This window comes from Salmo salar, chromosome 09 (genome assembly GCF_965601325.2).
Source record: "Salmo salar chromosome 09, fSalSal1, whole genome shotgun sequence".
Lineage (NCBI taxonomy): Eukaryota > Metazoa > Chordata > Actinopteri > Salmoniformes > Salmonidae > Salmo > Salmo salar.
In genome coordinates, this window is record NC_138299.1 from 158,258,564 (window position 1) to 158,278,176 (window position 19,613).

General features: G+C 62.5%; 1 protein-coding gene across 6 annotated transcripts in view; it reads left to right on the top strand.

Moving 5' to 3' along the window:
* The window catches only part of LOC106613316 (protein CASP), a 203,785-nt gene that overhangs the window by 139,982 nt on the left and 44,190 nt on the right, over positions 1–19,613 (top strand). For 4 of the 6 annotated variants that reach the window (XM_082956489.1, XM_082956492.1, XM_082956493.1 and 1 more), the window contains 5 exons: positions 1–431; positions 2,675–2,810; positions 14,352–14,648; positions 15,243–15,431; positions 18,327–18,603. The exon at positions 1–431 is cut by the window's left edge. The exons of 1 other annotated variant lie outside the window; for it this stretch is intronic. In XM_082956489.1, coding sequence (XP_082812615.1) covers positions 1–431; positions 2,675–2,810; positions 14,352–14,648; positions 15,243–15,431; positions 18,327–18,603 — 1,330 coding nt within the window. The remainder of the gene's footprint in view (positions 432–2,674; positions 2,811–14,351; positions 14,649–15,242; positions 15,432–18,326; positions 18,604–19,613) is intronic. One more of the 6 variants, XM_082956490.1, reaches the window with a different exon arrangement.

Genomic DNA, 19,613 nt, shown 5'->3' on the forward strand with positions numbered 1-19,613 from the left:
AACAAGCTCGAAGAGAGATGGAGGCACAACAGGCTGCTGTGGAACCCATCCTCAAAGCCTCCTCCTCCTCCTCTTCCTCCTCTCCCTCCCAGAGGGACCTACTGGTCTCCCATCTGGCTGCCTCCTTCTCTGCCTACACCCCTCTGGCTCTCTCCATGAAGAAACCCCCCGCCAACATCCCAATCTCTCCCTGCTCACCCTCAACAGTCCTGGACTTCAGCTCTAGTGTGAAGAGGGAGGACAGAGGAGTGTCGATGCCAGACGGCATGGCTGATGGCGTGCCCGGGCTGGGTCGGAGCTCCGAGGGGTTTGCCCAGGCTGGAGGGGGGCACTGGAGGGAGCAGTGGTGGAGCAACGTGAACCCAGACCCCCGCAGAGAGAAACCCACCCTGGGGGGAGAGGAGAACCACAACCGCGAGGACTCTAAAGAGGTGAGTACCACGCTCAGAATACACACAGAATATACACACACCAGCCCTGGGCGAGAACACAGTGACTCACTACTGTAGAGGCCTGGGGGTGAGAACAGTGACTCACTACTGTAGAGAGGCCTGGGGGTGAGAACACAGTGACTCACTACTGTAGAGAGGCCTGGGGGTGAGAACAGTGACTCACTACTGTAGAGAGGCCTGGGGGTGAGAACACAGTGACTCACTACTGTAGAGAGGCCTGGGGGTGAGAACACAGTGACTCACTACTGTAGAGAGGCCTGGGGGTGAGAACACAGTGACTCACTACTGTAGAGAGGCCTGGGGGTGAGAACACAGTGACTCACTACTGTAGAGAGGCCTGGGGGTGAGAACAGTGACTCACTACTGTAGAGGCCTGGGTGAGAACAGTGACTCACTACTGTAGAGACGCCTGGGGGTGAGAACACAGTGACTCACTACTGTAGAGGCCTGGGTGAGAACAGTGACTCACTACTGTAGAGAGGCCTGGGTGAGAACAGTGACTCACTACTGTAGAGAGGCCTGGGGGTGAGAACACAGTGACTCACTACTGTAGAGAGGCCTGGGGGTGAGAACACAGTGACTCACTACTGTAGAGAGGCCTGGGGGTGAGAACACAGTGACTCACTACTGTAGAGAGGCCTGGGGGTGAGAACACAGTGACTCACTACTGTAGAGAGGCCTGGTGGTGAGAACACAGTGACTCACTACTGTAGAGAGGCCTGGGGGTGAGAACACAGTGACTCACTACTGTAGAGAGGCCTGGGGGTGAGAACACAGTGACTCACTACTGTAGAGAGGCCTGGGTGAGAACAGTGACTCACTACTGTAGAGGCCTGGGTGAGAACAGTGACTCACTACTGTAGAGGCCTGGGTGAGAACAGTGACTCACTACTGTAGAGAGGCCTGGGTGAGAACAGTGACTCACTACTGTAGAGAGGCCTGGGGGTGAGAACAGTGACTCACTACTGTAGAGAGGCCTGGGGGTGAGAACACAGTGACTCACTACTGTAGAGGCCTGGGGGTGAGAACAGTGACTCACTACTGTAGAGAGGCCTGGGGGTAAGAACACAGTGACTCACTACTGTAGAGAAGCCTGGGGGTGAGAACACAGTGACTCACTACTGTAGAGAGGCCTGGGGGTGAGAACACAGTGACTCACTACTGTAGAGAGGCCTGGGGGCGAGAACACAGTGACTCACTACTGTAGAGGCCTGGGGGTGAGAACACAGTGACTCACTACTGTAGAGAGGCCTGGGGGCGAGAACACAGTGACTCACTACTGTAGAGAGGCCTGGGGGCGAGAACACAGTGACTCACTACTGTAGAGAGGCCTGGAGGTGAGAACACAGTGACTCACTACTGTAGAGAGGCCTGGGGGTGAGAACACAGTGACTCACTACTGTAGAGAGGCCTGGGGGTGAGAACACAGTGACTCACTACTGTAGAGGCCTGGGGGTGAGAACAGTGACTCACTACTGTAGAGGCCTGGGGGTGAGAACAGTGACTCACTACTGTAGAGAGGCCTGGGGGTGAGAACACAGTGACTCACTACTGTAGAGAGGCCTGGGGGTGAGAACAGTGACTCACTACTGTAGAGAGGCCTGGGGGCGAGAACACAGTGACTCACTACTGTAGAGAGGCCTGGGGGCGAGAACACAGTGACTCACTACTGTAGAGAGGCCTGGGGGTGAGAACACAGTGACTCACTACTGTAGAGAGGCCTGGGGGTGAGAACACAGTGACTCACTACTGTAGAGAGGCCTGGGGGTGAGAACACAGTGACTCACTACTGTAGAGAGGCCTGGGGGTGAGAACACAGTGACTCACTACTGTAGAGAGGCCTGGGGGTGAGAACACAGTGACTCACTACTGTAGAGAGGCCTGGGGGTGAGAACACAGTGACTCACTACTGTAGAGGCCTGGGGGTGAGAACAGTGACTCACTACTGTAGAGAGGCCTGGGGGTGAGAACACAGTGACTCACTACTGTAGAGGCCTGGGGGTGAGAACACAGTGACTCACTACTGTAGAGAGAGCAGCGGTGGGGGAAGAGTCTGGAGTGTCTCACAGATTTTAAATCAACCTGTCTCTGAAGTTATCGATCAGTTTTTTATCCCAATATAATTCAGAATATACTTAACCTAGTTAATGTGTCTGCACTTGTGTCTCTCTCTCTGTTTAGTCATTCCATAACATGTATGAGTGTGTGTGTGTGTGTGTTAGGCTCTAGGAAGTGTGTGTGACGTGACGTCTCGTCGTAAACCCTGGAGCAAGATGACCTCCAGAGGCCTGCGTATGCAGCTATGGCTGAACTGTGACCTGGGCCAGAACACACACATTGAGCCTGCTCACAACCAAGGTAATGGACTGTGTGTGTGTGTGTGTACTGTGTATTGACCAAAAAAGTGACTGACGTGTGGCTGACGATCGTCTCTCAATCAGACCCACCTCAACTTACAGTCGATCAGACCCACCTCAACTTACAGTCGATCAGACCCACCTCAACTTACAGTCGATCAGACCCACCTCAACTTACAGTCAATCAGACCCACCTCAACTTACAGTCGATCAGACCCACCTCAACTTACAGTCGATCAGACCCACCTCAACTTACAGTCAATCAGACCCACCTCAACTTACAGTCAATCAGACCCACCTCAACTTACAGTCGATCAGACCCACCTCAACTTACAGTCGATCAGACCCACCTCAACTTACAGTCGATCAGACCCACCTCAACTTACAGTCAATCAGACCCACCTCAACTTACAGTCAATCAGACCCACCTCAACTTACAGTCAATCAGACCCACCTCAACTTACAGTCGATCAGACCCACCTCAACTTACAGTCGATCAGACCCACCTCAACTTACAGTCGATCAGACCCACCTCAACTTACAGTCGATCAGACCCACCTCAACTTACAGTCGATCAGACCCACCTCAACTTACAGTCGATCAGACCCACCTCAACTTACAGTCATGATCAGTAGTGAACATGATCAGTTAACCAGCTGGGTCATAACAGCTCCACACACTGCCCCTCCCTCTCTCCCTCTCTCCCCCCTCCCTCCCTCCCTCCCTCTCTCCCTCCCTCCCCCCTCCCTCCCTCCCTCCCTCTCTCCCTCTCTCCTCCCTCCCTCTTCCCTCCTCCCGCCCCAGCCCTGGGTGACAGCAGTCCCCCCTCCCTCTCTCCTCCCTCCCTCCCTCCCTCCCTCCCTCCCTCCCTCCCTCCCTCCCTCCCTCCCTCCCTCTCTCCTCCCTCCCTCCCTCCCTCCCTCCCTCCCTCCCTCCTCCCGCCCCAGCCCTGGGTGACAGCAGTCCCCCCTCCCTCCCTCTCTCCTCCCTCCCTCCCTCTCTCCTCCCTCCCTCCTCCCGCCCCAGCCCTGGGTGACAGCAGTCCCCCCTCCCTCCCTCCCTCCCTCCTCCCTCCTCCCGCCCAGCCCTGGTTGACAGCAGTCACCCCTCCCTCCTCCCTCCCTCCCTCCCTCCCTCCCTCCCTCCCTCCCTCTCTCCCCCCTCCCTCCCTCCCTCCCTCTCTCCCTCTCTCCCCCCTCCCTCCCTCCCTCCCTCTCTCCCTCTCTCCTCCCTCCCTCTTCCCTCCTCCCGCCCCAGCCCTGGGTGACAGCAGTCCCCCCTCCCTCTCTCCCCCCTCCCTCTCTCCTCCCTCCCTCCCTCCCTCCCTCCCTCCCTCCCTCCCTCTCTCCTCCCTCCCTCCCTCCCTCCCTCCCTCCCTCCCTCCCTCTCTCCTCCCTCCCTCCCTCCCTCCCTCCCTCCCTCCCTCTCTCCTCCTGCCCCAGCCCTGGGTGACAGCAGTCCCCTCTCCCTCCCTCCCTCCCTCCCTCTCTCCTCCCTCCCTCCCTCCCTCCCTCCCTCCTCCCGCCCCAGCCCTGGGTGACAGCAGTCCCCCCTCCCTCCCTCTCTCCTCCCTCCCTCCCTCTCTCCTCCCTCCCTCCTCCCGCCCCAGCCCTGGGTGACAGCAGTCCCCCCTCCCTCCCTCCCTCCCTCCTCCCTCCTCCCGCCCAGCCCTGGTTGACAGCAGTCACCCCTCCCTCCTCCCTCCCTCCCTCCCTCCCTCCCTCTCTCCCCCCTCCCTCCCTCCCTCCCTCTCTCCTCCCTCCCTCTTCCCTCCCCCCTCCCCAGCCCTGGGTGACAGCAGTCCCCCCTCCCTCTCTCCTCCCTCCCTCCCTCTCTCCTCCCTCCCTCCCTCCCTCCCTCCCTTCTCCCGCCCCAGCCCTGGGTGACAGCAGTCCCCCCCTCCCTCCCTCTCTCCTCCCTCCCTCCCTCCCTCTCTCCCCCCTCCCTCCCTCCCTCCCTCTCTCCCTCTCTCCCCCCTCCCTCCCTCTCTCCTCCCTCTCTCCCCCCTACCTCCTTCTCTCCCCCCTCCCTCCCTCCCTCCCTCCCTCTCTCCTCCCTCCCTCTTCCCTCCTCCCGCCCCAGCCCTGGGTGACAGCAGTCCCCCCTCCCTCTCTCCTCCCTCCCTCCCTCCCTCCCTCTCTCCTCCCTCCCTCCCTCCCTCCCTCCCTCCCTCTCTCCTCCTGCCCCAGCCCTGGGTGACAGCAGTCCCCTCTCCCTCCCTCCCTCCCTCCCTCTCTCCTCCCTCCCTCCCTCCCTCCCTCCTCCCGCCCCAGCCCTGGGTGACAGCAGTCCCCCCTCCCTCCCTCTCTCCTCCCTCCCTCCCTCTCTCCTCCCTCCCTCCTCCCGCCCCAGCCCTGGGTGACAGCAGTCCCCCCTCCCTCCCTCCCTCCCTCCTCCCTCCTCCCGCCCAGCCCTGGGTGACAGCAGTCACCCCTCCCTCCTCCCTCCCTCCCTCCCTCCCTCCCTCCCTCCCTCTCCCTCCCTCCCTCCCTCCCTCCCTCCCTCCCTCCCTCTCTCTCTCTCTCCTCCCTCCCTCTTCCCTCCCCCCTCCCCAGCCCTGGGTGACAGCAGTCCCCCCTCCCTCTCTCCTCCCTCCCTCCCTTCTCCCGCCCCAGCCCTGGGTGACAGCAGTCCCCCCTCCCTCCCTCTCTCCTCCCTCCCTCCCTCCCTCTCTCCTCCCTCCCTCCTCCCGCCCCAGCCCTGGGTGACAGCAGTCCTCCCTCCCTCCCTCTCTCCTCCCTCCCTCTCTCCTCCCTCCTCCCGCCCCAGCCCTGGGTGACAGCAGTCCCCCCTCCCTCCCTCTCTCCTCCCTCCCTCCCTCCCTCTCTCCTCCCTCCCTCCCTCCCTCCCTCCCTCTCTCCTCCCTCCCTCTCTCTCTCCCTCCCTCTCTCCTCCCTCCCTCTCTCTCTCCCTCTCCCTCCCTCCCTCCTCCCGCCCCAGCCCTGGGTGACAGCAGTCCCCCCTCCCTCCCTCCCTCTCTCCTCACTCCTCCCTCCTCCCGCCCCAGCCCTGGGTGACAGCAGTCCCCCCTCCCTCCCTCCCCCCTCCCTCCCTCCCTCCCTCTCTCCTCTCTCCCTCCCTCCCTCTCTCCTCCCTCCCTCCCTCCCTCCCTCTCTCCTCCCTCCCTCCCTCCCTCTCTCCTCCCTCCTCCCGCCCAGCCCTGGGTGACAGCAGTCACCCCTCCCTCCTCCCTCCCTCCCTCCCTCCCTCTCTCCTCTCTCCCTCCCTCCCTCTCTCCTCCCTCCCTCCCTCCCTCCCTCTCTCCTCCCTCACTCCCTCCCTCTCTCCTCCCTCCCTCCCTCCTCCCTCCTCCCGCCCCAGCCCTGGGTGACAGCAGTCACCCCTCCCTCCCTCCTCCCTCCCTCCCTCCCTCCCTCCCTCCCTCTTCCCTCCTCCCGCCCCAGCCCTGGGCGACAGCAGTCCCCCCTCCCTCCCTCTCCCCTCCCTCCCTCTCTCCTCCCTCCCTCTCTCCTCCCTCCCTCTCTCCCTCCCTCCCTCCCTCCTCCCGCCCCAGCCCTGGGTGACAGCATTCCCCCCCTCCCTCCCTCCCTCCCTCCCTCCCTCTCTCCTCACTCCTCCCGCCCCAGCCCTGGGTGACAGCAGTCCCCCCTCCCTCCCTCTCCCCCTCCCTCCCTCCCTCCCTCTCTCCTCTCTCCCTCCCTCCCTCTCTCCTCCCTCCCTCCCTCCCTCCCTCCCTCTCTCCTCCCTCCCTCCCTCTCTCCTCCCTCTCTCCTCTCTCCCTCCCTCCCTCTCTCCTCCCTCCCTCCCTGTCTCCTCCCTCCCTCCCTCTCTCCTCTCTCCCTCCCTCCCTCTCTCCTCCCTCCCTCCCTCTCTCCTCCCTCCCTCCCTCCCTCTCTCCTCCCTCCCTCCCTCCCTCCCTCCTCCCGCCCCAGCCCTGGGTGACAGCAGTCCCCCCTCCCTCTCTCCTCCCCCCCTCCCTCTCTCCTCCCTCCTCCCTCCCTCCCTCCTCCCGCCCCAGCCCTGGGTGACAGTAGTCACCCCTCCCTCCCTCCTCCCTCCCTCCCTCCTCCCTCCCTCTTCCCTCTTCCCTCCCCCCTCCCCAGCCCTGGGTGACAGCAGTCCCCCCTCCCTCCCTCTCTCCTCCCTCCCTCTCTCCTCCTTCCCTCCCTCCCTCTCTCCTCCCGCCCCAGCCCTGGGTGACAGCAGTCCCCCCTCCCTCCCTCCCTCCCTTCCTCCCTCCCTTCCTCCCTCTCTCCTCCCTCCCTCCTCCCGCCCCAGCCCTGGGTGACAGCAGTCCTCCCTCCCTCCCTCTCTCCTCCCTCCCTCTCTCCTCCCTCCCTCCCTCCCTCCTCCCTCCTCCCGCCCCAGCCCTGGGCGACAGCAGTCCCCCCTCCCTCCCTCTCCCCTCCCTCCCTCTCTCCTCCCTCCCTCTCCCTCCCCCCCTCCCTCCCTCCTCCCGCCCCAGCCCTGGGTGACAGCAGTCCCCCCTCCCTCCCTCTCTCCTCCCTCCCTCCCTCCTCCCGCCCCAGCCTTGGGTGACAGCATTCCCCCCTCCCTCCCTCCCTCCCTCCCTCCCTCCCTCTCTCCTCACTCCTCCCGCCCCAGCCCTGGGTGACAGCAGTCCCCCCTCCCTCCCTCTCCCCCTCCCTCCCTCCCTCCCTCTCTCCTCTCTCCCTCCCTCCCTCTCTCCTCCCTCCTTCCCTCCCTCCCTCCCTCCCTCCCTCTCTCCTCCCTCCCTCCCTCTCTCCTCCCTCCCTCTCTTTTCCCTCTCTCCTCTCTCCCTCCCTCCCTCTCTCCTCCCTCCCTCCCTCCCTCCCTGTCTCCTCCCTCTCTCCCTCTCTCCTCTCTCCCTCCCTCCCTCTCTCCTCCCTCCCTCCCTCTCTCCTCCCTCCCTCTCTCCTCCCTCCCTCCCTCCCTCTCTCCTCTCTCCCACCCTCCCTTCTCTCCCTCCCTCCCTCCCTCCCTCCTCCCGCCCCAGCCCTGGGTGACAGCAGTCCCCCCTCCCTCTCTCCTCCCTCCCTCCCTCCTCCCTCCTCCCTCCCTCCCTCCTCCCGCCCCAGCCCTGGGTGACAGTAGTCAACCCTCCCTCCCTCCTCCCTCCCTCCCTCCTCCCTCCCTCTTCCCTCTTCCCTCCCCCCTCCCCAGCCCTGGGTGACAGCAGTCCCCCCTCCCTCCCTCCCTCTCTCCTCCCTCCCTCTCTCCTCCTTCCCTTCCTCCCTCTCTCCTCCCTCCCTCCCTCCCTCAGCCCGCCCCAGCCCTGGGTGACAGCAGTCCCCCTTCCCTCTCTCCTCCCTCCCTCCCTCCCTCCCTCCTCCCGCCCCAGCCCTGAGTGACAGCAGTCCCCCCTCCCTCCCTCTCTCGATTCCCTCCCTCTCTCCTCCCTCCCTCCCTCCCTCCTCCCTCCTCCCGCCCCAGCCCTGGGTGACAGCAGTCATCACTCCCTCCTCCCTCCCTCCCTCCCTCCCTCCCTCTTCCCTCCTCCCGCCCCAGCCCTGGGTGACAGCAGTCCCCCCTCCCTCCCTCCCTCTCTCCTCCCTCCCTCCCTCCCTCTCTCCTCCCTCTCTCCCTCCCTCTCTCCCTCCCTCTCTCCTCCCTCTCTCCCTCCCTCTCTCCTCCCTCCCCCTCTCCCTCCCTCCCTCCCTCCCTCCTCCCGCCCCAGCCCTGGGTGACAGCAGTCCCCCCTCCCTCCCTCTCTCCTCCCTCCCTCCCTCCCTCCTCCCGCCCCAGCCCTGGGTGACAGCAGTCCTCCCTCCCTCCCTCCCTCCCTCCCTCCTCCCGCCCCAGCCCTGGGTGACAGCAGTCCCCCCTCCCTCCCTCTCTCCTCCCTCCCTCCCTCCCTCCTCCCGCCCCAGCCCTGGGTGACAGCAGTCCTCCCTCCCTCTCTCCTCCCTCCCTCCCTCCCTCCCTCCCTCTATCCTCCCTCCCTCCCTCTCTCGTCCCTCCCACCCTCCCTCCCTCCCTCCTCCCGCCCCAGCCCTGGGTGACAGCAGTCCCCCCTCCCTCCCTCCCTCCCTTCCTCTCTCCTCCCTCCCTCCCTCCTCCCGCCCCAGCCCTGGGTGACAGCAGTCCCCCCCTCCCTCCCTCTCTCCCCCCTCCCTCCCTCTCTCCTCCCTCCCTCCCTCCCTCTCTCCTCCCTCCCTCCCTCCCTCCTCCCTCTCTCCTCCCTCCCTCCCTCTCTCCTCCCTCCCTCCCTCCCTCTCTCCTCCCGCCCCAGCCCTGGGTGACAGCAGTCCCCCCTCCCTCCCTCTCTCCTCCCTCTCTCCTCCCTCCCTCCCTCCCTCCTCCCTCTCTCCTCCCTCCCTCCCTCCCTCCCTCTCTCCTCCCTCCCTCCCTCCCTCCCTCTCTCCTCCCGCCCCAGCCCTGGGTGACAGCAGTCCCCCCCTCCCTCCCTCTCTCCCCCCTCCCTCCCTCTCTCCTCCCTCCCTCCCTCCCTCTCTCCTCCCTCCCTCCCTCCCTCCTCCCTCTCTCCTCCCTCCCTCCCTCTCTCCTCCCTCCCTCCCTCCCTCTCTCCTCCCTCCCTCTCTCCTCCCTCCTCCCGCCCAGCCCTGGGTGACAGCAGTCACCCCTCCCTCCTCCCTCCCTCCCTCCCTCCCTCTCTCCTCTCTCCCTCCCTCCCTCTCTCCTCCCTCCCTCCCTCCCTCCCTCTCTCCTCCCTCCCTCCCTCCCTCTCCACCCTCCCTCCCTCCCTCCCTCCTCCCGCCCCAGCCCTGGGTGACAGCAGTCCCCCCTCCCTCCCTCTCTCCTCCCTCCCTCCCTCTCTCCTCCCTCCCTCCTCCCGCCCCAGCCCTGGGTGACAGCAGTCCTCCCTCCCTCCCTCTCTCCTCCCTCCCTCTCTCCTCCCTCCCTCCCTCCTCCCTCCTCCCGCCCCAGCCCTGGGTGACAGCAGTCACCCCTCCCTCCCTCCTCCCTCCCTCCCTCCCTCCCTCCCTCTTCCCTCCTCCCGCCCCAGCCCTGGGCGACAGCAGTCCCCCCTCCCTCCCTCTCCCCTCCCTCCCTCTCTCCTCCCTCCCTCTCTCCTCCCTCCCTCCCTCCCTCCCTCCTCCCGCCCCAGCCCTGGGTGACAGCAGTCCCCCCTCCCTCCCTCTCTCCTCCCTCCCTCCCTCCTCCCGCCCCAGCCTTGGGTGACAGCATTCCCCCCTCCCTCCCTCCCTCCCTCCCTCCCTCTCTCCTCACTCCTCCCGCCCCAGCCCTGGGTGACAGCAGTCCCCCCTCCCTCCCTCTCCCCCTCCCTCCCTCCCTCCCTCTCTCCTCTCTCCCTCCCTCCCTCTCTCCTCCCTCCCTCCCTCCCTCCCTCTCTCCTCCCTCCCTCCCTCTCTCCTCCCTCTCTCCTCTCTCCCTCCCTCCCTCTCTCCTCCCTCCCTCCCTGTCTCCTCCCTCCCTCCCTCTCTCCTCCCTCCCTCCCTCCCTCCCTCTCTCCTCCCTCCCTCCCTCCCTCCCTCCTCCCGCCCCAGCCCTGGGTGACAGCAGTCCCCCCTCCCTCTCTCCTCCCTCCCTCCCTCCTCCCGCCCCAGCCCTGGGTGACAGTAGTCACCCCTCCCTCCCTCCTCCCTCCCTCCCTCCTCCCTCCCTCTTCCCTCTTCCCTCCCCCCTCCCCAGCCCTGGGTGACAGCAGTCCCCCCTCCCTCCCTCTCTCCTCCCTCCCTCTCTCCTCCTTCCCTCCCTCCCTCTCTCCTCCCGCCCCAGCCCTGGGTGACAGCAGTCCCCCCTCCCTCCCTCCCTCCCTTCCTCCCTCCCTCCCTCCCTTCCTCCCTCTCTCCTCCCTCCCTCCTCCCGCCCCAGCCCTGGGTGACAGCAGTCCTCCCTCCCTCCCTCTCTCCTCCCTCCCTCTCTCCTCCCTCCCTCCCTCCCTCCTCCCTCCTCCCGCCCCAGCCCTGGGTGACAGCAGTCACCCCTCCCTCCCTCCTCCCTCCCTCCCTCCCTCCCTCCCTCCCTCTTCCCTCCTCCCGCCCCAGCCCTGGGCGACAGCAGTCCCCCCTCCCTCCCTCTCCCCTCCCTCCCTCTCTCCTCCCTCCCTCTCCCTCCCTCCCTCCCTCCCTCCTCCCGCCCCAGCCCTGGGTGACAGCAGTCCCCCCTCCCTCCCTCTCTCCTCCCTCCCTCCCTCCTCCCGCCCCAGCCTTGGGTGACAGCATTCCCCCCTCCCTCCCTCCCTCCCTCCCTCCCTCCCTCCCTCCCTCCCTCTCTCCTCACTCCTCCCGCCCCAGCCCTGGGTGACAGCAGTCCCCCCTCCCTCCCTCTCCCCCTCCCTCCCTCCCTCCCTCTCTCCTCTCTCCCTCCCTCCCTCTCTCCTCCCTCCTTCCCTCCCTCCCTCCCTCCCTCCCTCTCTCCTCCCTCCCTCCCTCTCTCCTCCCTCCCTCTCTCCTCCCTCTCTCCTCTCTCCCTCCCTCCCTCTCTCCTCCCTCCCTCCCTCCCTCCCTGTCTCCTCCCTCTCTCCCTCTCTCCTCTCTCCCTCCCTCCCTCTCTCCTCCCTCCCTCCCTCTCTCCTCCCTCCCTCTCTCCTCCCTCCCTCCCTCCCTCTCTCCTCTCTCCCACCCTCCCTTCTCTCCCTCCCTCCCTCCCTCCCTCCTCCCGCCCCAGCCCTGGGTGACAGCAGTCCCCCCTCCCTCCCTCCCTCCCTCCCTCGCTCCCTCCCTCCTCCCGCCCCAGCCCTGGGTGACAGCAGTCCCCCCTCCCTCTCTCCTCCCTCCCTCCCTCTCTCCTCCCTCCTCCCTCCCTCCCTCCTCCCGCCCCAGCCCTGGGTGACAGTAGTCAACCCTCCCTCCCTCCTCCCTCCCTCCCTCCTCCCTCCCTCTTCCCTCTTCCCTCCCCCCTCCCCAGCCCTGGGTGACAGCAGTCCCCCCTCCCTCCCTCTCTCCTCCCTCCCTCTCTCCTCCTTCCCTCCCTCCCTCTCTCCTCCCGCCCCAGCCCTGGGTGACAGCAGTCCCCCCTCCCTCCCTCCCTCCCTTCCTCCCTCTCTCCTCCCTCCCTCCCTCCCTCAGCCCGCCCCAGCCCTGGGTGACAGCAGTCCCCCTTCCCTCTCTCCTCCCTCCCTCCCTCCTCCCGCCCCAGCCCTGAGTGACAGCAGTCCCCCCTCCCTCCCTCTCTCGATTCCCTCCCTCTCTCCTCCCTCCCTCCCTCCCTCCTCCCTCCTCCCGCCCCAGCCCTGGGTGACAGCAGTCATCCCTCCCTCCTCCCTCCCTCCCTCCCTCCCTCCCTCTTCCCTCCTCCCGCCCCAGCCCTGGGTGACAGCAGTCCCCCCTCCCTCCCTCCCTCTCTCCTCCCTCCCTCCCTCCCTCTCTCCTCCCTCTCTCCTCCCTCTCTCCCTCCCTCTCTCCCTCCCTCTCTCCTCCCTCTCTCCCTCCCTCTCTCCTCCCTCCCCCTCTCCCTCCCTCCCTCCCTCCCTCCTCCCGCCCCAGCCCTGGGTGACAGCAGTCCCCCCTCCCTCCCTCTCTCCTCCCTCCCTCCCTCCCTCCTCCCGCCCCAGCCCTGGGTGACAGCAGTCCTCCCTCCCTCCCTCCCTCCCTCCCTCCTCCCGCCCCAGCCCTGGGTGACAGCAATCCCCCCTCCCTCCCTCTCTCCTCCCTCCCTCCCTCCCTCCCTCCCTCTATCCTCCCTCCCTCCCTCTCTCGTCCCTCCCACCCTCCCTCCCTCCCTCCTCCCGCCCCAGCCCTGGGTGACAGCAGTCCCCCCTCCCTCCCTCCCTCCCTTCCTCTCTCCTCCCTCCCTCCCTCCTCCCGCCCCAGCCCTGGGTGACAGCAGTCCCCCCCTCCCTCCCTCTCTCCCCCCTCCCTCCCTCTCTCCTCCCTCCCTCCCTCCCTCCCTCTCTCCTCCCTCCCTCCCTCCCTCCTCCCTCTCTCCTCCCTCCCTCCCTCTCTCCTCCCTCTCTCCTCCCTCCCTCCCTCCCTCTCTCCTCCCGCCCCAGCCCTGGGTGACAGCAGTCCCCCCTCCCTCCCTCTCTCCTCCCTCTCTCCTCCCTCCCTCCCTCCCTCCTCCCTCTCTCCTCCCTCCCTCCCTCCCTCCCTCTCTCCTCCCTCCCTCCCTCCCTCCCTCTCTCCTCCCGCCCCAGCCCTGGGTGACAGCAGTCCCCCCCTCCCTCCCTCTCTCCCCCCTCCCTCCCTCTCTCCTCCCTCCCTCCCTCCCTCCCTCTCTCCTCCCTCCCTCCCTCCCTCCTCCCTCTCTCCTCCCTCCCTCCCTCTCTCCTCCCTCCCTCCCTCCCTCTCTCCTCCCTCCCTCCCTCCCTCCCTCCCTCTCTCCTCCCGCCCCAGCCCTGGGTGACAGCAGTCCCCCCTCCCTCCCTCCCTCCTCCCTCTCTCCTCTCTCCTCCCTCCCTCCCTCCCTCTCTCCTCCCTCCCTTCCTCCCTCTCTCCTCCCTCCCTCCCTCCCTCCCTCCCTCCTCCCGCCCCAGCCCTGGGTGACAGCAGTCCCCCCTCCCTCTCTCCTCCCTCCCTCCCTCCCTCCCTCCTCCCGCCCCAGCCCTGGGTGACAGCAGTCCCCCCTCCCTCTCTCGATTCCCTCCCTCTCTCCTCCCTCCCTCCCTCCCTCCTCCCGCCCCAGCCCTGGGTGACAGCAGTCCCCCCTCCCTCCCTCCCTCCCTCCCTCCCTCCCTCCTCCCGCCCCAGCCCTGGGTGACAGCAGTCCCCCCTCCCTCCCTCCCTCCTCCCGCCCCAGCCCTGGGTGACAGCAGTCCCCCCTCCCTCCCTCTCTCCTCCCTCCCTCCCTCCCTCTCTCTTCCCTCCCTCCCTCCCTCTCTCGTCCCTCCCTCCCTCCCTCCCTCCTCCCGCCCCAGCCCTGGGTGACAGCAGTCCCCCCTCCCTCCCTCCCTCCCTCCCTCTCCTCTCCCTCCCTCCCTCCTCCCGCCCCAGCCCTGGGTGACAGCAGTCACCCCTCTCTCCCTCTCTCCTCCCTCCGTCCCTCCCTCCCTCCTCCCGCCCCAGCCCTGGGTGACAGCAGTCACCCCTCCCTCCCCCCTCCCTCCCTCCTCCTCCCTCTCTCCTCTCTCCTCCCTCCTCCCTCCTCCCTCCCCAGCCCTGGTGTCAGGCTTCTGGGTGGGACATGGCAGCAGAGTGTGTCTCTCTCCAGGCTTAAAGAGGAATGTCTTAGTTTCACCCTCCATGACTGCTCCTTTCCAGCCTTCTGCAAAACAGAGACAGAGGGGATTATGGGGAAGGGACAGAGGGGATTATGGGAGTGGAGAGAGATGCAGAATAACCTATGAATACATCTCTGTTGTTGTTTGCCCATCTGAAGGAACTGGATAAGGTCTTCCAATAAGTTTAGAGGAGATTGATCCGTATTGTTATAACCTACATAGTTTTCTCTCTCAGACCTGCCAACAGTGAGGGTGTTGATGGGCTCGAGGTTTCCTTCTGACTGGGCTTGTTGACTGCACTGTGTTCTCTCGCTGTTTAGTAGTCCTGGAGATTCAAAGGGGATCCCTGACACTACAGCTCATTACACTTTTCAGCTCATCATCAAACCGTTGAAAAGTACTAGGTCAAAAACTAAAATGTGCCCTCTTTTGGGTCTTCAGGACCAGAATAAAGAACCACTTAAGTCCGTCTTCCTCCTGTCTAACCTACTGTACTGTGTTTCCACTCTCCTCCAGCAGAGGGCACTCCCAGCCAGACCTCGGCCAGCTGCAGCCCTGCCCCAGAGTCTCCACTGAGCTCCGCTGAGGAGTCATTCTACGGTTTAGGAGGGGACCGGGACCCTCTTGCCTCCCAGGCCCCGTCTCTGGATCCCCCATATGGTGAGCCATCAGGGGGGGAGTCCCAGCCTGGCATGCCCCTCCTCGGCCCCATCACAGGCCTCAGCATCCAGGAGACGATAGCCATGTCTCCAGAGCTGGATACCTACGTCCTCACCAAGAAGGTCAAGGAGGTGCTGACTGATAACAACCTTGGTGAGACTCAGACTTTTGTAGTGTTCTTTCAGTCTCTTATCTGTTTTCTCCTTCCTCTTCCTGTCATTATTCTTTCTCTCTTTACCTATTTTCCTATTTGTCTTTTTTCTATTTTCCTTCTTTGTCGTTCATTCTTAGGCTTATACTAGGGGTGATAGGCTTAAACTAGGGCCGATAGGGTGAAACTCTGGGGCGACGGGCTGAAACTAGGGGCGACGGGCTGAAACTAGGGCCGATAGGGTGAAACTAGGGGCGACGGGCTGAAACTAGGGGTGATAGGCTTAAACTAGGGCCGATAGGGTGAAACTAGGGGCGACGGGCTGAAACTAGGGCCGATAGGGTGAAACTAGGGGCGACGGGCTGAAACTAGGGCCGATAGGGTGAAACTAGGGGCGATAGGGTGAAACGATCGCCCCTAGTTTAAGCCCGTCGCCCCTAGTTTCAGCCCGTCGCCCCTAGTTTCACCCTATCATATTTTTTCCTTCAGATTATTAGATACTGTAAAAGATTCATCAAGTATCTCCAAATACAAGTTTGGATTGTGCATTCAGACCTCCAGCCTGACCCCTGTCTCTCTACCCTCTCTCCCCCCAGGCCAGCGTCTGTTTGGGGAGAGTATCCTGGGTCTGACCCAGGGCTCTGTGTCTGATCTGCTGGCTCGGCCTAAACCCTGGCAAAAACTCAGCCTGAAGGGACGTGAGCCATTCGTCCGCATGCAGTTCTGGCTGCAGGACCCACATAAAGTGGCGAAACTGATGGACATGAAACGCCTGGAGAAGAAAGGTAATGATCTGTCTCTCTCTCTCACTCACAGACCAATCACACCCTGGTGATGTTAGGACCGAATTATTGACACGGACAAATCACATGCTTTATTGGATGTGACATCAGGTGGCCCTCCAGGGGCCCACTGACAGTTATCATCTTCATCATTATCATCATCAATATTCACCAGCAGCAGTCAGTGATTTACTATAATGTCTCCTCCTGCTTCCTGGTTCCTCTCCTTACTGCACTGATCCATTCATCTACTGCTTCCTGGTTCCTCTCCTTACTGCACTGATCTGTTCATCTACTTCTCTATTGTGTTATTGATTGTATGTTTGTTTATGTGTAACTCTGTGTTGTTGTTTGTGTCGCACTGCATTGCTTTATCTTGGCCAGGTCACAGTTGTAAATGAGAACTTGTTCTCAACTGGCCTACCTGGTTAAATAAAGCTGAAATAAAAATAAAATTAAAATAAAACTGATCCATTCATCTATTGCTTCCTGGTTCCATTCACCTGCTGCTTCCTGGTTCCATTCACCCGCTGCTTCCTGGTTCCATTGACCCGCTGCTTCCTGGTTCCATTCACCTGCTGCTTCCTGGTTCCATTCACCTGCTGCTTCCTGGTTCCATTCACCCGCTGCTTCCTGGTTCCATTCATCCCTTACTGCACTGTTTTCATTAATCCCCTGCTTCCTGGTTTAATTTATCCCCTGGTTTAATTTATCCCCTGCTTCCTGGTTTCATTCATCCCCTGCTTCCTGGTTTCTCCATCGTTTCTCCCTCCCTTGTGTGGGACTTGATGTTGCATGTATGAAGTAAGCACATAGTAGTTCTACTTCCATAACAACTAGTACGAGGCTAAACTTCTCTGCTATCTTCCACCCTATCAGGGTAGGATAGACATCAGGGTAGGATAGACATCAGGGTAGGATAGACATCAGGGTAGGATAGACATCAGGGTAGGATAGACATCAGGGTAGGATAGACATCAGGGTAGGATAGACATCAGGGTGGGATAGACATCAGGGTAGAATAGACATCAGGGTGGGATATACATCAGGGTAGGATATACATCAGGGTAGGATAGACATCAGGGTGGGATAGACATCAGGGTAGGATAGACATCAGGGTGGGATAGACATCAGGGTAGGATATACATCAGGGTAGCATAGACATCAGGGTAGAATATATACATCAGGGTAGGATAGACATCAGGGTAGGATAGACATCAGGGTAGAATAGACATCAGGGTGGGATAGACATCAGGGTAGGATAGACATCAGGGTAGCATAGACATCAGGGTAGAATATATACATCAGGGTAGGCTTGAAATCAGGGTAGGATTTGAAATCAGGGTAGGATTGCCGTCATTGCACAGTTCCTCTCCCAGCCTGTGGGGTGGTGTGTGCGTTGTGTGTGCGTTGTGTGTGTGTGTGTGTGTGTGTGTGTGTGTGATATGATAGAAAGAGGAAAAGTCATGACATCAGCTGTTTGCGAAACATGATTTGCTTTGACAACTGAGCTCCCCTCACACTGAGCATGCCCACAGCAGGCCTGGCTTCCCCAGCTCTCTCTGTCCCCTCACACTGAGCATGCCCACAGCAGGCCTGGCTTCCCCAGCTCTCTCTGTCCCCTCACACTGAGCATGCCCACAGCAGGCCTGGCTTCCCCAGCTCTCTCTGTCCCCTCACACTGAGCATGCCCACAGCAGGCCTGGCTTCCCCAGCTCTCTCTGTCCCCTCACACTGAGCATGCCCACAGCAGGCCTGGCTTCCCCAGCTCTCTCTGTCCCCTCACACTGAGCATGCCCACAGCAGGCCTGGCTTCCCCAGCTCTCTCTGTCCCCTCACACTGAGCATGCCCACAGCAGGCCTGGCTTCCCCAGCTCTCTCTGTCCCCTCACACTGAGCATGCCCACAGCAGGCCTGGCTTCCCCAGCTCTCTCTGTCCCCTCACACTGAGCATGCCCACAGCAGGCCTGGTTTCCCCAGCTCTCTCTGTCCCCTCACACTGAGCATGCCCACAGCAGGCCTGGCTTCCCCAGCTCTCTCTGTCCCCTCACACTGAGCATGCCCACAGCAGGCCTGGTTTCCCCAGCTCTCTCTGTCCCCTCACACTGAGCATGCCCACAGCAGGCCTGGCTTCCCCAGCTCTCTCTGTCCCCTCACACTGAGCATGCCCACAGCAGGCCTGGTTTCCCCAGCTCTCTCTGTCCCCTCACACTGAGCATGCCCACAGCAGGCCTGGCTTCCCCAGCTCTCTCTGTCCCCTCACACTGAGCATGCCCACAGCAGGCCTGGCTTCCCCAGCTCTCTCTGTCCCCTCACACTGAGCATGCCCACAGCAGGCCTGGCTTCCCCAGCTCTCTCTGTCCCCTCACACTGAGCATGCCCACAGCAGGCCTGGCTTCCCCAGCTCTCTCTGTCCCCTCACACTGAGCATGCCCACAGCAGGCCTGGAGGTGAGAGTTGAAGCTCACTGAGCGCAGGCAAAAGGGTGACTGTCACTAGAAGGTCAGAACAGAGCAGTGGGACCAGGCCAATAGCAGAGCTGGGAGGAAAGGCCCTGTGTAGTGTGTCACTTAGAGGCTGCAGACACATGTACATGGCCTTGAAGCCTTGTTGTGTATTTACATTTTTCTTCTCTTTTATCGGGTCATTGGATCAGTGTGTACTGTACTGTAGGAGATTGGGCTCCCGAGTGGTGCAGCGGCCTAAGGCACTAACAAATCCATGCTGTCATTTACACATTTGTAGCATGTGATGCTTTCAGAGGCTAACACGTTGTTCCTTGTATTGCTAAAGGTAGACATTATCGCCCCCTAGTGGGTTGTGGTACCAGTACACTGTGTTTATCTACCACGATATCTCATCCTCACCTCTTGTCTCCCCCCCCCCCCCCCCCCCCAGCCTACCTGAAGAGACGCCACAGTTCGCTGAGTGATAGTCGTTCTGTGGACGGTGGCCTGGCAGGGCCAGACTTCCTTCAGAGCTCCAGCCCTCAGCACCAGCGACGACCTCAGCTGTACCAGAAGAAGGTTCGGGTGGTTCTGGGTCCCGAGGAGAAGGAGGCTCTGAAGAGGGCTTACCAGGAAAAGCCCTACCCCTCCCCTAAAACCATTGAGGAGCTGGCCTCCCAGCTCAATCTGAAGACCAGCACTGTTATCAACTGGTTCCACAACTACAGGTCAGTTACTGTGTTATGAGCTTTCTTTAAGCACGTTTAGCACGTCTTTAAGCACATTCTTTAAGCACTTGACAAGGTATGAACCCATTGGAGTTGGGGGGGACTGTGATTATCTACCCATGAAACCTATTGTGATGTACGATGCTATTGCCTTTATTGTTGTAAAAGATCTAAAAATACACATTTTCGAACACAACAGTTGGGCTGTAACGCGAAATCAAATGCAACTGGACGAAAGATAATGCTGTTAAAACAGAAGGTCTGGGTCTGGGTCTGGGTCTGGGTGTCTGGGTGTGGGTGTCTGGGTGTCTGGGTGTCTGGGTGTGTGGGTGTCTGGGTGTCTGGGTCTGGGTCTGGGTGTCTGGGTGTGGGTGTCTGGGTGTCTGGGTGTCTGGGTGTGTGGGTGTCTGGGTGTCTGGGTGTGGGTGTCTAGGTGTCTGGGTGTGTGGGTGTCTGGGTGTGGGTGTCTAGGTGTCTGGGTGTGGGTGTGTGGGTGTCTGGGTGTGGGTGTCTAGGTGTCTGGGTGTGTGGGTGTCTGGGTGTCTGGGTGTGGGTGTCTGGGTGTGTGGGTGTCTGGGTGTCTGGGTGTGGGTGTCTGGGTGTCTGGGTGTGTGGGTGTGTGGGTGTGGGTGTCTGGGTGTCTGGGTGTGGGTGTCTGGGTGTGGGGGTGTGGGTGTCTGGGTGTGTGGGTGTGGGTGTCTGGGTGTGGGTGTCTAGGTGTGGGTGTCTGGGTGTGGGTGTCTAGGTGTGTGGGTGTCTGGGTGTGGGTGTCTGGGTGTGGGTGTCTGGGTGTGGGTGTCTGGGTGTGTGGGTGTCTGGGTGTGTGGGTGTCTGGGTGTGGGTGTCTAGGTGTGTGGGTGTCTAGGTGTGTGGGTGTCTGGGTGTGGGTGTCTGGGTGTGTGGGTGTCTGGGTGTGGGTGTCTGGGTGTGGGTGTCTGGGTGTGGGTGTCTAGGTGTGTGGGTGTGTGGGTGTCTGGGTGTGGGTGTCTGGGTGTCTGGGTGTCTAGGTG